Source organism: Peromyscus eremicus, chromosome 12 (assembly GCF_949786415.1).
Source record: "Peromyscus eremicus chromosome 12, PerEre_H2_v1, whole genome shotgun sequence".
In the NCBI taxonomy this organism is placed as follows: Eukaryota; Metazoa; Chordata; class Mammalia; order Rodentia; family Cricetidae; genus Peromyscus; species Peromyscus eremicus.
Genome location: NC_081428.1, coordinates 57800486 through 57817497, shown reverse-complemented (window position 1 = coordinate 57817497; position 17012 = coordinate 57800486). Strand labels below are relative to the sequence as shown.

The window sequence follows — 17012 nt, the reverse complement described above, 5'->3', positions numbered from 1 at the left end:
CTGTCCCCAGTAGATGCCTTAAACGTAATGCCCTGGCTCTTCTCTCAGAGTCAAAGATGAGTGCTGTTTAGACCCCATATGTGTGTGTTTCTCCTAGAGCCAAGGCAAAAGGAGCAATTTGTTATGATAACAATGATAGTCTCTATCTACTGACTCACCTTTTAGGCACTCCATATGTTTTGCCTCATTTAATTCCAGAAATTCTGTGAGAGATCTATTATGTCTGGCCCAGAGACTCCAAAAACTTCAAGTCGCACAGCTAGAAGTCTGGCCTTCATAACCTTTGTTTAAAGAAGGCTATCCCCGATGGCCCCATTTCTCAGAATTTTCCTGAATCCTCAGTAGCCAGCTCCAAGCTGAGAGACACTGCATCATACCCTCCCGTGTATCACACCACAGGTCACTAAGAGACGTTGGGTCGGAATGCAACTTCCGTGATCTCAACTTCCTCATCTACTTCCCACATTAAAAGACATCTCAAGGCCAGGCGTGGTGGCTCAGTACTTCGGAGGCGAGGAAGATCATTAGGTTTGATGCCTGCCGGGGCTAGAGAGTGAGACCCTATTTCAAAAAAACAGGGGCTAGGAGGGGAGAGAAGGGTTAACTTGTTTACATAAACTATCAGGTGTGCTGATAGCTGGCCAGCAGTGGGGGGTTGCTAAGCTCTTGTCCCTGTCTCCTTTGAGGCCGGACAGCTGTGGGCTGGTGTTAAGGTGTGGCAACTCTAAGAGCTGTTTTGAGTTTGCATTTGATTTCCTCCTGGGCTGTGACTCACCAATCGGGCTGGAGCCCTGGACACTTTTGGGAGGTTCTGCGGCAACCACTTCCTGTTGTGTTGGAAGATGGCCTCTCAAGGGCCTCAGCAGACCTCCCACCCTGTGTAGCTGGGTACAGAATACCTGCCTTCTGCCCTGTTCTTCTGTACTGGAGGGGGACCGAGGCAGAGCGGGGCTGGTTTACAGCCAACCCTGAAGTTGGTTGAGACTCCCAGGGTAGAGGCCTGTCACAGTTTGTCACAGCATGCATCTGCTCCACGCATGGATAGGCAGAGTCTTTGGGAGCAAGTGGTACTTGGCCACAGTTACCTCAAAATGGAAACGAAAACAAATAAGTGTTTGTATTTTTAATTGCACTTGCTGTGGACTGTGTGCTTCAGGCCAGCCACACCTAGAGGACCGAAGTGACATTTCATAGACCCTTATGTTGCTTATTTACACGGTCCCCACAATACAGGGCTATTTCCTTTCCATTTGCCTGTCCCATCCCTATTTGTTGTAAAGGCTCCACTCCAAAGCACTTCAGCTTTATGTATCCCTGGCCTTCCTCCCACGTGTTTTCCCTAACCCAGGACTGGTGTACCAGCTGGAAACATGCTTTAGCGTCACACCGTAGGCTTGTTCTTGCCCTCAGAACAGATGGCCCTGAGCTTGCCCTGAAGGCTCAAGAGCCTTTTACTATGTGAGACTTCTCTGTGAGGCCTGAAGTTTGATTGACTTCTTACTTAGTACATGCATACTGCCTATGCACTTTAGGTGACCGGGAGAGCAAGGAGCAGAAGATATGTTTTGAGGCTGAGTTGAGTTTTTTAAACGTAGACCATTCTAAAGTGCGAGAGGTGTAGCCTTTAATACAGGAAATTCATTCCCAGCCCCCTTGCTAAAGACATAGCTGAGCTATTGTTCCTTAACTCTTGTTTCCATGAGAGATAGGTAAAGAATGGGTTCCAAGGCGAGAAGCTGGAAGCACAGACCAAGCGAGGTGGGAGGTGTGGGACTCTGGCTGGCTAAGGGTCTGTGTTTCTCCTCCTCCCCCTGCAGCCCTGGCCCGCCACCGCTACATGAAGCAGGTTCAGGCCCTAGGTCCTCAGATGATGGAAAAACCCCTGTACTGGGGGGCGGACAGGAGCTCCCAAGTTTCATCTTATGCAATGAACCCGCTGCTGCAGCGAGGTAAACTTTGCCAGAAAGTCATGGGAGGAAGAGGGCAGAGGGTGAGGGCAGAGTGTGGCCCGGGCAGAAGAGCTGCATGACCAATGGGGTGGGAAGGAGTGGAATCCTGCTAAACAACACGACCCCTTAATGCCCTGGTTCCTAGAAGGATGTCCGAGGCCCGCAGTTCAGTGTGCTCTGCCCTTGTCTCCATTCAGATCTGTCCTTACGGTCCAGCCTTCCACAGATGCCGATGACCCAGACGGTCGCTCACCCTCCGGTGGCCAATGGTGTTCTGGAATATTTGGAGAAAGAATTGCGGAACCTCAACCCAGCCCAGCCTCCCGATCTCAGAGCCAAATCAGGCTACCCTGGCAGCATGCTGTCCTCCCTGGGCCCTGCAGAGGTTGTGGAACGCAGAGTCATCCACCTGCCCCCGCTGATCAGAGACCCACTGTCCTCCAGGACCAGCAACTCATCACACCAGCAGTGGCTCGACCCTCTTCCTTCTAGACACCGGGATCTGAGTGAGGCCAGGAGACAGCGCTATCACTCGGATTTCCTCCAAGAGCTCCAGGACCGGGGGATCAGACCCTGGACCCCAGGGAGAAGGGAACTGGACCCCAATTGGAGTGGGAGGCACCATCGCTCTAGGCCCAACGAGTCCTCCATGCCCTGGTCAGACTGGGACAGCCTGAGTGAAGGCCCCTCGTCCAGTGAGGCCCCTTGGCCCCCCAGACGCCCAGAGCCCCGGGAAGGTGCCCAGAGGCACAGGAGACACAGGCACCGCAGCTACTCCCCTCCCTTGCCCTCGGGCCCCAGTTCTTGGAGCTCTGAAGAGGAGAAAGAGTCACTGCCCAGGAACTGGGGTGCCCAGCACCGCCACCGCCACCGCCGCCGCCGTTCCCAGTCCCCAAACTGGCCTGAGGAGAAGCCACCCAGCTACCGTTCACTGGATGTCACTCCAGGCAAGAACAACAGGAAAAAAGGGAATGTGGAGAGGCGCTTGGTGAGCCTGGGGCATCCTGTGGAGGGTCGGGCATGGGCAGCAGCCCCTCAGCCAGCGGTCTCGGCCACAGCTGACACAGGCCCTGCAGGGTCTTAGTTCTGCATAACGTTCCAGGCAGGCCGGGGCACTGCCTTTTCTTGGAATGAAAGGGCCGAGTCAGTGCAGGGTGCAGAAGAGGCCCAGGGCTTGCAAAGGGCCTTCTCTGCCTCAGTGTGGATTCAGCCATCTTCCCTGTCCCGGGAGGCAGGTCAGGTGGGTTCTGCTGGTATGCAGGTGAGGAACTGAGACTCAGAATGACTAAGCACCCCTGGTGGGGAGCTGGTGGGGTTCCAGCTGCCGCCTGGACCTTGACTTTGCAACCTTATTTCCACAGCCCAGATTAGAAATGGGCAGGGCTGTGGGTGCTTAAGTGGGCAGCAACTGTGCTGTGTGTGAGGATGAGGTCTTCCCAGATACCCCTGGAAAGGCTTACCAGACTGATGAAAACCACCCTTGGCCTCCCACTTAGGAATAAAACTTTGGGATGCTGTGAACACTGAAGATGCGGGTCGCTGTGTAGCAGGAAAATACACCACATCAGTGCCTCAGGCTTTTTTTTTTTTTTTTTTTTTTGGTTTTTCGAGACAGGGTTTCTCTGTGTAGCTTTGCGCCTCTCCTGGAACTCACTTGGTAGCCCAGGCTGGCCTTGAACTCACAGAGATCCGCCTGGCTCTGCCTCCCGAGTGCTGGGATTAAAGGCGTGCGCCACCACCGCTCAGCAAGAGGCATGATTTTTAAGGCAGGTGTGGTAGTGCACAATTTTACTCCCAACCTGTAATCCCAGCACTCAGGAGGCTGAGGCTGGAAAACTGCCACAAGTTCAAGGCTAACCTGATCTACTATCTGAGACCCCCATCTCAGAAACACCATGACTTTAAGAAATCATTTTACAATTAACCCACCTAGGTGCCAGCTGATACTTTATGAAAACATTCCGCCATTGCTCAAATGTAAATGAACTACTTACTCAGAGGCAATTTACAGGCTACCCATGAATAGATCTTCTCTGACCAAAACTTTTCCTCATTTTCGTCTGCTGAGACAGTCAAGTCTCAGGACACTCTTAGATGAAGTCCCAGAGGAAGGGCATGATCTAAGAACAGCAATCTCTTATGGGCTTTGAAGGACATACCTATCATCATCATCATCAAATACACACACACACACACACACACACACACACACACACACACACACACTTTAAATCAAATACCTGTGTGAAAGAGCAAGCCCTTCAGGGGAGGTGCAGGGTGTTTCTCTAGGCCCAGCTGAGATGGAAGAGTGGCGTGAGGAAGGCAGTGAAGCCCAATGGTGCTTCTGAAATCATCAATGGCACCTGCGTCATCTCACAGGCGTCATCTCACAGGCGTCGTGTGAGCGCCGAGATCTGCAGAAGTGACAAACTCCTACCAGCCCCAGGCACTGAGCTGTGTACAGTTTGCACATGTTACATACTCCCCGCAGCAGTCCTGTTCTGTGAGGCCTTTGAGTTAAAGATTTGTTTGCCAATGGCCCTCTGCCCTGGGTGGGTCCCTCACACACTCCTTGACTGTCTCAGCTGAAGCTTAAGGAGTGACCTCATCCACACACGATATAGTTGCTTCTCTGTGATAGGGTCAGTAGAAGGAGTCCTGGAAAAAGCACAGAGCCAGTTAAAGCTGGACTGTCTAGAACCGCCCTCACATGGTGACCTTTCTATATAGTGACTCAATATGCTTCTTCCTTTTAGCAGAAAAAATGTGATTTTCAAGTTTCTGGCTCCAAGGTCTGAGCCCTATTTTCTTCGAAGATACTTTTTTCTTTTCTTTGTTTTCCTCCAGTTAAATTATGTAGCTCCTTCTAAGCCTTAGAATCTAAGGGAAGGGTACAAGACATTTTGCTCTAGACACTAGAGCCAGTCCTGCTTATTTAGTCCTCACAGGGCTCAGAAAAGCACCAAAGACAAGGTGCATAGCCAATGAAGAACGAAGCCCGAGCTTGAACATAGCCCTCTGGTTCGTAAGCTTTTTTAATAACCCACAGTGTTCCCGCAGATAGAAGGCAATTTTTGACATCAATAATGCTGTCTAGCAACTGTAGCTTCCCAATTTTCTCCAAGTATCAGTACTTAGAGAGAGAGAGAGAGAGAGAATCATCAAGATGTGCATAAGAAGTAATTCTACCACAATTTTCGTTTATAAAGTTATCTTTGAGAAGCAAAGATTTTGTCTAAAATAATTTACCCCCCCCATTGTTTGGGGTCTGAGTTTGTTTTTTTTAGAAATATCACTTAATTGCATTCTACCTTCTTCTTCTTTTTTTTTTTTTTTTTTGGTTTTTTCAAGACAGGGTTTCTCTGTGTAGCTTTGCGCCTTTCCTGGAACTCACTTGGTAGCCCAGGCTGGCCTCGAACTCACAGAGATCCACCTGGCTCTGCCTCCCGAGTGCTGGGATTAAAGGCGTGCGCCACCACCGCCCGACTCTACCTTCTTCTTACATTCTGACAGTGACCAGAGGTCCAGGACCAAAGCTTGACTCTGCAGATTAGTTCATTTAGAGGATGCAGTTTGTCTTTGTAGCTTTGCTGTGAAGGAGACTCTCTGTGCTGACTGGCGCTCCATGCTTCCTTCCTCCATGGGTTTCTGAAGGCACTGGAGCTTGGCACTTTCAATATTGTGCACAGTTAGGCCACTAGATGGTGACTTTTGCTCGAGTGTCACTTGAAGTTTTTCTATTCCTTGCTTTAAAAATAACGTTATCACCATTAAGTCAGGCTTTATCAGTGACAGGTTTACCATAACTTTAAATAAAATATCCACTAAAATATTTTGGATAAATATTTAATATTTTTAATAAATATCCATTAAGATATTTTAATCAGAGAAACAGGAAATAAATGTTTTTAGGCTCATGTGGGGCCCTCCCTCTCAAGAGTAATGTTTAATACACATACACAAACAAAGACTTCTGTGCACATAACGCACAATGGCAATCCAAACTAGGCAAGAAGTGTTGTTTGCTCAGTGCCCAGGAAAACATGAACTTCTGCTGTGGGAGCGCCCGCTCAGCTTGACTCCGGCCGAGCTCTTGCTCACTGGTGGCCTTTTCATTCAGTCAAAATGAAGCAGGAACTTCAAGCTTTCCACTCCAGTGACTTCAGACTGAATGGGCCCTGTGTTCCTAGCCTCCTTCAGACTATCTTTCTTTCCAATCTTGCCCTAATAGAATGAGTTCCAAGACCCTCTGGCATCTTCAAAACTTGGCCCACATACATCTGTTCTAAGTGAGGAGAAAGCCATGGTGTTGTTTCTGGGCTAACCTGTAGTAAACACCAGGTATTATATTTTTGCCTTAACTTCTTTATTAGTTTAAAAAAAAAAATGTTGTGTTGGGATCTGCAATCTTCTACTTTGAGTATCCCTTGATCATGCCAAGGTCTTCCTGGACGAAGTCCCTTTGGTCATTTTCAGTGTTGTCTTCTGTGCCAGAGAACATTCACCACAGAATATTCAGATTAGAAACCTTGGCCCTTAAAACTCACTTTCCCAATAATGAGAAACAGATTTTTGAAGCAATCTGATGCACACACCTATGCAGTGTCTTTAGGACTGTTCATTACAGCACAGGTGTCTTCCCTTTTCAAATGAGATTCGGATGGTCTCCTTCCTGAACTCCAGTTGTAGATTGTAAAAAATGTAATGAAATGATCCCCCTACCTGAAATGCATGGAGAGGTTTGAGAAACTTAAACCATAATTCTTGCCTCATCAAGTGAGAAAAACAAACCAACGAAACAGCCAAACAAAAAGCAAACCCACAAATAACAAGAGGTCTTTGGAAGACAAGCCGTTGAGTTTAATCAGGAAAAGTCTGAAAAATAACTTAAGAGGAATACTAAAGTCTGAAGCTGAATGAAAGGGTTAGGGAGGAATAATTCCGAGTATGAACAGGGAGCAGAGCTGTCTTCATGGTAAGTCAGGAGATGAACTGTTGAGCAGAAAGCAGGCCTTTTCTTCTGTCTACTGAAGACTTAAAGGTATTACAGAAACAACAGTGAGGGTAGAGTAAAGAAGATTAGAAATTTTCAGAAATTGACATTGTTTGAGGAAGGCCATTGAGAGAAAAAGAATGGCACTGTGAAAGGTCAAGAAATACGTCAGCCGCCACTTAGCAGGTTGAACCAGTTCACCTTGGGCATTATCCGCATGGACTGTAGATTGGGCTGACTATAGTTTTTGTGTTCTTGTTCCTCAGGAGAGAGAGAGCTCCCATAGTGGACGGAGTGTGGTCATTTAGTCTCCAGGCACAATGCTGCTTCTTGGATCCCACGTGTTCTCAGCATCACCAAGATTTCCAGCTGCATTGGGAAGGACACTGCACATCTGTGTCTCTCAGTTTGGACATAAATTCTAAGCATCAAATAGAAGAGTTTTCAAAACAGGGGTTTATGGGATTAATAGAAAGTTCTCCCTTTGTTTATGCCCTCTGCATATTACATGATCTCTGACTTGTAAGGGACCCTAGCTAGGAAGTGATCCCTTGGGAACACAGTGGCCCAAGTGTTGAAGTGGGTCACAGTGCTCAGGACCAAGGCATTCCCATAATAACAACTCAGGAGTCTTTAAGAAGAAATCAAACCTATTTCAGGAACAGGAAACCTGTGGAATATTATGGGTAAATTCCCATGGGAACTTCCTTCCTCTCTTGAACTTCTTGGGGGTTTTTTCCACATTAAGTGTCTCCACCTGCGGTCCTGAGCACCCCTGAGTTTCCAGTCCTAGGGCAAGCAGAAGTTTGATGGCTCTGTACCTTTCATAGGCTGCTCTTCACAACTCCGGAAAATCACAAGGAAGCAGTTTTGCACCAACCGTATTCTTGTTTTTTCTTTTTTTTCCCTTCTTGTTCCTTTCCCCTACATTTAATTTATTTCTTATGTATAATAGTATAATAATGCTGAAATCACTTTAAATACTTTCAAGCACCACACAGTATAAACACGAAAAAAATAAAAGTAATGGGCTAAAGATTGCATCCCAAGTAAATATCTGCTTTTCTCCTTTGGGTCTCTACTTCTCTTTGTTGATTTAAGCCTCTCCCCCAGTAAATCTCAGAGAAGAATCAGGCCACTGGGAGTAGTTCTGAAACGACCTTTCTTCTGGGACTAACAAAGGTTTCCGGGTTGCGGTGTCCCGAGCATTAGCATGTAGGCAGGCTTTGCTACTCAGAGTCCCGGGAGGAAAGAACTGAGCTCTTCCTATAGTAGGACCATCACTGCTTCCCATTTTCCATACGGTTGCTTCACAAGTAGATTTATGACTGACGTGTAGGCTTTCTCTGAGTAACCTGAAAGGAGATGGCTCCAACAATGTTGATATTATACAAAATCAGCAATATCCCTGTCTGGATGGTTGTGAGCTCGATTTAGAGCTAATTGTATCAACTCATTCATTTTTCTCCAGACTCATAATTAGAAGTGCGTGGGGGCGGGGCAGGAGCTAAATTCCTGTTTGTCAGAGGTTGCTTTCAGGATTTTTGAAATATGAATTTAAATTAGGAAACAAAAAAAAATAATAGCTAATGTAGACATAAAATTCAGTAGGTTGCACTATTCTGTACGGAGGAGTTGACATAGACCCAATTTTCAGCTTATTTCCTGGTGAAGTATAATTTTGTAAATCAAAATTATGGAAATAGATTCTTATCTCATACAATACATCTCGACCACAGTTTCCTCTCCTCTCATTCCTCCCAGCTCCCTCCCAGCTCCCTCCCAGCTCCCCTCTTTTCCGGATCCACTCCCCCTCCATCACCCATCAGAAAAGAGCAGGCCTACAAGAGAAAAACAGTCAAACACGACAAAACAAAATACAGTAAGGCCAATTCCTCACACTGAAGCTGGAAAAGGCAACCTAAAAGGAGGAAAGAGTCCCAAGAGCAGGCAAAAGAGTCAAAGACACACCCGCTCCCACAGTCAGGAGTCCCCTAAAATCACCAAGCTAATGTGTGTGCAGAGGGCCTGGTGCAGAGCCGTGCAGGCCCCGTGCTTCCTGCCTCAGTGTCTGTGAGCCCCCATGAGCCCTGCTTCATTGATGCAGTGGGTCGTGTTCTCCTGGTGTCTTCCATGCCCACTGACTCCTAGAGTCCTCCGGCCCTCTCTTCTGCAGGATTCCCCAACCTCCAAGAGGAGAGACCTAATGGAGACCTCTGGTTTATGCTTTCTCTACGTGATGCCTGGCTGTGTCTCTGCATCTGCTCCCATCTGCTGTGGGAGGGAGCCTCTCTGATGACTGACAAGGCATCGATCTATGAGTATAGCGGAATATCATTAGGAATCACTTCATAGTTGTTCGTTAAATGTTTGGGTTTTTTCTTTTTTTTTTTTTTTTTTTGTTTAACAGTTGTGTTTGGTTCTACCCTAGGTCTCTGGGCTTACCAGACTCCAGTTTCTGGCTATCCAAGCAGTGTAGGACATGGGCTTCCTCTTCTGGAGTGGGCCTCAAGTTAGATAAGAAATTGATTGGCCACTCCCACAAGTTCTGCTCTACCATTGTCTCAGCATATCTTGCAGGCAGGACAGATTTTTGGCTAAGGGTTTTGTGGCTGGGTTGGTCTCTGTGTTTCTCTTCCCATAGCCTGCAGAATACCTTTCTGGTCCCAAAGAGATCAGAGAGTAGAGATGAAGGCTCCATGCAGGCACCAGCTCCACCTCTCTGTGTTCAATGAGCTGTGGATGTTGTCATTGGCAATGGGGTCCTGCTGTGAGTTTTCAGAGAGCAATCATTTGTCCTAGCATCAGCCTGGGTTGTTGGGGATCTCCATGAGACCCCTTGGCCAACAAGTCAACCAAATGTAACCTGTCCAACCACTGGAAGTCTTGCCTGGCTACAAGATATGGCCAGTTGAGACTATGTATCCCCATTACTAGGAGTCCTCACTAGGATCACCCTCATAGATTCCAGGAAGTTTCCACTGCACTAGGTTTCCACAGCAACCCCAAATAGCCCTCAATTCCAGCTGTCTCTCCCAGGATTCTCTCACTCACTCCTCCCCCCACCACCTGATTCCTCCTGCCCCCAGTCCACCCATAAAATCTATTCTATTTCCCCTTCCCAGGGAGGTCTATGCATCCTCCTAGATCTTCCACTTTACCCAACCTCTCTGGGTCTATGGATTATAGCTTGGTTATCACTTACTTAACATCTAATAACTACTTACCATATTTGGTGAAAACATACCATATTTGTCTTCCTGGGTTACCTCACTCAGGGTAATTTTTTTTTCTAGTTCCATACATTTGCCTACAAATTTCCACCATTATCCAGCAGGTTTCATCCCAGAGATGCAGGTGTTGTTCAATATACAAAAACCAGTACATGTAACCCACCTTATAAACAATTAAAAGAAAAAAAAACCATGATTGTCTCATTAGATACAGAAAAGGTCTTTGGCAAAATACAACATCCATCCGTGATAAACATCCTGGAGAGAATACAGATACAAGGGACACACCTAAACATAATAAGGGCAATTTACAGCAAGCCCATGACCAACGTCAAATTAAGTGGAGAGAAACTCAAAGCAATTCCACTAAAGTCAGGGGATAGACAAGGCTGTCTACTCTCCATATCTATTCAATATAGTACTTAAAGTTCTAGCTGGAGCAGTAAGACAACTGAAGGAGATCAAGGGGATAAAAATGGAAAAGGAAGAAGTCAAAGCATTGTTATTTGTCGATGATATGATAGAATACCTAAGTGACCTGAAAAATTCCACCAGGGAACTCCTACAGCTGATAAACACTTTCAGCAAAATGGTTGGATACAAGATTGACTTGAAAAAACCAGTAGCCCTCCTATATACAAATGACAAACAGATTGAGAAAGAAATCAGGGAAACAGTATCTTTCACAAAAGTTTCAAATATTATAAAATATCTTGAGATAACTCTAACTAAGCGTGTGAAAGATTTGTATGTTAAAAACTTCAAATCTTTGAAGGAAGAAATTGAAGAAGATATCAGAAGATGGAAAGATCTCCCATGCTCATGGATCAATAGGATTAACATAATAAAAATGGTCATTCTACCAGAATGCAATCCACAGATTCAATGCAATCCCCATCAAAATTCCAACACAATTCTTCACATACCTTGAAAGGACAATTCTCAAGTTCATATAGAAAAACAAAAAAACACAGGACAGATAAAGCAATAGAAGAACTGCTGGAGGTATCACCATCCCTGATTTTCAAATTATGTAAATCCAGAAATGTCGTAAGACAGCCTAAAACTCTGAAGGGTGCTAGGATGGGGGGCATGGGGTGTCTGAGAACATAGGGCTGCAAGACTATCACAGAATCAGGGCATCTTCATCCCCTAGTCAACAGAAAGTAGCCACAATCTTTGATTCTTCATCTTGGGTCAAGTCTGGTAGAGTTTCTCTTACAACGTCAAACAAGAGGGCCAGTGGGGAGCCCTGTTGAAGAAAAGCAGGCAAGGGGAGGCCCTCTGCTCCCAGCCACCCTTTTCTGTGGAGAGACACTAGACAGGGTAAGTCAGAAAAGTCTATGATAAGGTAAAGCTGGAGGCTCAGTCAGGAAAGCTCTTTGCCTCTTGTCCTGCCCAGAGACACCAAGGCTGATGGGTAGAACCAGGAAAACCGACCTGCCAGCCTGGTCTTAGAGGCCATTTTGAGGAACCAAGATTCTCTTCCCATTCACTGGCCCAGACAAACCTGGGCAGCAGGGGACACCATCAAGAGAATTCTCTCCCATCCCTCCCTCTTAAGAGATATGCGACACGTGGCCAGAGAAAATTGGCTGTCTTCTTCTATCACTCACTTCCTTATTACTTTGATACAGAACATTTCAGAAGCTCACCATTTTGGCTAGGGTGGGTAGCCAATGAGTTCTCAAGATTCACCTGCCCTCCTGCATATGAGGTTCTCAAGCACACATGGTCATACCTGGGTCTCTACTTGATGCCAAGGATTTGAACTCAAGCCCCCCAGCTTGCATAGAGACTGAACCTTGGTTCTCTTCAAAACCAGCACGCACTCCTGGGGCTGGAGAGATGGCTCAGTAGCTAAGAGTCCACACTACTCTTCAGGGGACCCAGACTTAGTTTCCAGCACCCACATGGTAGTCCACAACCATATGTAACTTCAGTTTCAGGGATTCTAATTCCCTATTCTAGTCTTTGTGAATATCTGGCTTGCAGGTGGTGCACGTTATATGCAAGCAAAATAGAAATAAATAAATTCTTAAAAAACAAAACCACCAGCAAGCACCCTTAATCACTGAGACACCTCTCCAACTTCTACTAAAAATTTATTTTTTTTCATTCAGACACTATGTTGTAAGTCTCTTTTTTTCTGATAATAGAACCTAGGGAGCACTGTAGATTTATGTGCTAGCTGTATGAATAAAGCTGTATTTACTAGCTAACTCAGGGGCAGATTATGTTCCTAGAATATGAAACCTGACTGTAACTTTACCTGGTATTTCTCTGCTTACCTTCCTTCCATTCAGTGTGAAGAAATTAAGACTCTTTTTGCTGTCTAACTGCCAAATGACTTATCCTGCATGTAAACCAATATGTTTGTCAAGCGTTGCGAAATATGCCTAAAATAATTAACTAATTCATGTCTTGAGATGCCCGAGCTTAAAGGGAGTTCAACAAGCTTTGTCCTTTGTGAAATTCCACAAACCTGCTGCAGGGTTCCGTTTTGTTTTCTTACAGAATTGTAGAAGACCAGGTAGCTTTTTCAGGCTGACCAGAATTCTTTGTTTCCTTTCTGTAGAAGTTAGAGAAGAGCCTTGAATAAACACACTCCTTGTAGGGTTTTCTAAAACAAACAGGCGGTGTTATTTAACGACAGTACTGAGTTGGGAAGAAAGAGCAGTAATATTAGAGACTATAAGAGTGCTGGCATTCATAATGCAGGAAGTCCATTTCAAAGTTCGGAACACAATGACTCAAACTGCTCATTTTTTTCCTTTATCTTTTTGGGTCATACCTGGGTAGGCTCCTTTAAGAAACAAAAATCTCTTGAAATGAAATTTGAAGTTTTCAAATTTCCATTTTCTTTCTTTTTGTTAAACTTGAGCCAAAGGTTTAAAAAAACAACCAAACTGATAATAAAAATAAGGTCTGGGAGGAATGTCTATGTGCTATGAAATTTAACTAGCTTTATTTTGAGATAGCTTTCAACTGGCCATTAGGCTATAATAAAGCCTGAACATCTAATCAACTGTAGGATACTAGCTGCCTCACATGAATTGGTGCCCATATACTGTTGTTTTTCTTTCTTTTTTTTATACTGTTGTTTTTCATTAATTTCAGTAGCTGCCCCTTAAAGCAACTGCTGTCCTAATTGGCAATTGCAACTTTGTGGCTACCAGTAACTGTTTGGCCACACTGGCCATACCAAGCCAAAGAGCCTGGCACACTATTAACACCCCTTCCTCAGGAGCACACAGCATTTAGAATTGGGCTTGGGTAGGCCTTGAAAGTAAATTGAATGAGCTAGTGGTGTTCACTCCTGGTGTAACTGCTCCCAGGACACTGTCATCCTGCCGTCATTTACATTTAAGCCAAATAGGTTTCCATCGTTTCATTTCTGCTGCTTTGACAAAATACCATGACAAAAAGTAACTTAGAGGATAAAGACTTTATTTAGCTTTTAATTCCAGGTTACTGTCCATCATTGCAGTAAGTCAAGGTAAGGAACTCCAAGTAGCTAGTCACATCACATCCACAGTCTGGTACAGAAAGAAATGAGGTAATGCATACATGTTCTGCTTGTCCTTAAAACTTCTCTACATGTATACAGTCCAACATCCCCTGCCTAGGGAATGGTACTGCCCACAGTTGGCTAGGCTTTTCACATTAATTAATAATCAGGATAATTCTCTATAGGTATATCCACAGGCCAACCTGATCTAAAACAATCCCTCACTGAAGCTCTCTTTCCAATGGATTCTAGATTGTGTCAAGTTGACAATTAAAATTAACCATCACATAGGGTGATCTCTGTGGCCTGTTGACTGGAAAAAAACCCATGAGCCTGGTTTATAGTTTTGTAGGAAAGCTGGAGATGGACACTTGCAGTGCAGTATCTCTGCTGGTGTGTTGAAGCAGGATATCTCATTGCCCATTTCACCCAAAGGAAAGATGGTCTGAGGAAGAATAAAAGCCATTTGCTGAGTAAGACGTGTGAAGGAGTTAATGATTTAACAGAACAGTCAAGAGAAAGAGTAAGATATGAGGGCTGATAACAAATTGGGGGGAAATGTGTCTTCTCTGGAAAAAATGGGTTTCTGGAGGGATTTTTAGAGTGTCTTCAAAGTAGGGGAGTATTTGTGTCCTATGTCATATGTAAGTACTCAGCAAATAGCTTTTATTGAAGAGAAAGCTTGCTGCTGTTATCTTTCTTCTCCCTATTGGATGGTGGTGCTTAGGATAGAACTCAGGGCCTCTCATATTCTAGGCAGGAGCTCTACTACTGAGCTACACCTCCAGAGAGCTTTGCCCAGGTAAGTACCACAACCCTTATATTTCACCACTGGAGACCTTATGATCAATTATAATTAGTTGGTTAATAAAATAATCAGCCCAATGTATCTCTGATAGTTCAGGGCTGCTCATTATTGTCTCTGCTACCCCAAGATGATATTATCCTTATTAAAATGATAGAAGTTTATCAAATACCGGTGTTTTGCACACTCCCCTCTGGTATTCAGAAGACAGACACTATGGTACTTTTTAAGTATGCCAGAATTGTTTTCCTGAATGCATTTCTCAATGTTCTCATGGTGACAAGTTTGCCCTTTGGGCTTAGATGTAACACCTAGCAACTGCACTGTGATATTATCATCTCCCTAAATTCCTCTACTCCTATATCAACCGGAGATTTATGGGATTTGAACTTGGCATAAGCCACCTCGAATCCAACCAGAACACCATCAGCTGCACACATAAGCATATTGCTTATGGAATCTCTGGGAAATGTACCTGTGTAATAACCCCAGCTGAACTTGTTCGTTTGTCCCCATCCCAGGGCAGTGTTCTTAGAATTCCATGTTTTGCTGAGAGAAACTTTGTTAATTCCTTTGCCACACAGAACTTTTACTTTTAATCATGATTTTGCGCTTGGCCCTATGGATATTTCAGGACAGTCTCTTAGCTGTACACGCAGAGGGGACAGGCGAGAGTGGCATAGGGAATGAGGACAACTGACATTTGCCCAATGATCACTTACATGGGCTTCGGATCAGGTCTTTACGCAAAAGCAGGATCACCGTCAGATGGGGATTAGAGGGTGGTGGCTTCTGCTGCACACATAGCACAGGTGGTACCATTATATAGCAGAGTCATCTACAGTAACATTCTAGTTCATGGGTTCCACACTTTCGTTTAACACTATTATTTTTATTTTATGTGTATGAGTGGTTTGCCTATATGTATGTATGTGCACTGTGCATGTGCATGCCTGGAGCCTGTGGAGGCCAGAAAGGGGTGTTGGATCCTTTGGAACTGGAGTTAAAGATGATTGTGAGCCTCCATGTAGGTGCTGGGAACCAAACTTGGTTCTTCTGCAAGAGCAGTAAGTGCCCTTAACCACTGAGCTATCTCCAACCTTAGATGTTTTCTTAATTGGAGTCTTAACCTAATTATCTCACCCTTCCCTAGAAGTCTGTCCTCCCTCCCTCCCTCTCTCTCTCTCTCTCTCTCTCTCTCTCTCTCTCTCTCTCTCTCTTCCCTCTCTCTCCCTCCCTCCCTTTTTTGTTTTCCTCTTTCCTGAACCATTTGTACGTCTGCACTCTGTGTTGACCACCTCACTTTTTTTCTCACGTCAGCACGTGACCCTAATTTTATTCCTGTGTAACTTCTGCTTCTGCCCACGTTACCATGGTGCCAACACCTGCCCCACCCCCAAACGGTTTAATATCTCCCAACATATGATTGATTCTATGTACTGTGTCTTAATTCTAAATTATCGAGAGACTATTAAGTCTGCTTGGGTTAATATCAACCTGTAGTTGAATCTCCAAGAAAGACAGGGGTCATGTGCTGGCTAGAGAGTCCCCTCTTCTGGGTTGTGGATGGAGAGTTTTTATAAAAGAAATACTTGAGTAGGGCTGGTGAGATGGCTCAACAGTTAAGAGCACTGGCTGTTCTTCCAGAGGTCCTGAGTTCAATTCCCAGCACCCACATGGTGGCTCACAACCATCTGTAATGAGATCTGGTGCCCTCTTCTGGCCTGCAGGGATACATGCAGACATTACACTGTATATATAATAAATAAATAAATCTTTAAAAAAAAAAAGAAATACTTGAGTAAATAGTATCCTATGAAGAATGTAAAAGAAATGCAAGATATGGTCTTTGTCATCAGGGAATTTAACATCACAAGCTCAGAGACTTCTGTGCCTCAGTGTTTACTTCTGACTCCTTTTGAGTGTCTGTAAATAAACATCATGGGGATCACAGATGGTATTGGCCCAGAACAGGCTTACAAACACAAGGCCCCAACTTACCAAGAACTGAACTTTCTTGCCTACTTATTAAATGTAATATGGTAGATTACAACATTTATGGAGCACTTGCACTATCTCGGATGCTTGGCACCTATTTTATTATCTTGATAAACCTATAAAGAAGTTACTATCACTCTTTGACCCAAGGCTCAGAGAAATTAAGAATATTTATACAGACAACCATAGTAGTAGAGAGCAGAATCGAAATCCAGAGTGTAGTCTGTTACTCTGTGTTCTTGCCAGGAAGGGGACAAAGGTGCCCATCTGAACAGAGCAAGAACAAACATGCCTTTAGTTCAGATTAAGGGTCTACTGCCCTAGAATGGCATCTAAGCAACGCAGATGTCAGCTCTGCTAAGGGTGGGTTGGGCTGACTGGCTTGTTTGGTTTGAGTTCAGCCTAGGAAACTGGCTACCTGCCCTTACTCAGGCAATACATTACAACCTAAGTCCATGTACCTCTGCACAGGCCTCGTGGGGACCACAGAAGACCTGACAAACCTTCCCCTATTGCCATACCA

The 17012-nt window shown here is 45.0% G+C and overlaps 1 protein-coding gene across 1 annotated transcript in view; it reads left to right on the top strand.

Moving 5' to 3' along the window:
* Ildr1 (immunoglobulin like domain containing receptor 1) overlaps positions 1–7985 on the top strand; it is a 34622-nt gene extending 26637 nt beyond the window's left edge. Inside the window, exons 6-8 of the mRNA XM_059277444.1 lie at positions 1818–1949; positions 2147–2937; positions 7209–7985. Of these exons, the coding sequence (XP_059133427.1) occupies positions 1818–1949; positions 2147–2937; positions 7209–7250 (965 nt within the window). The 3' untranslated portion in view covers positions 7251–7985. The remainder of the gene's footprint in view (positions 1–1817; positions 1950–2146; positions 2938–7208) is intronic.
* Positions 7986–17012: the final 9027 nt, after the last annotated feature.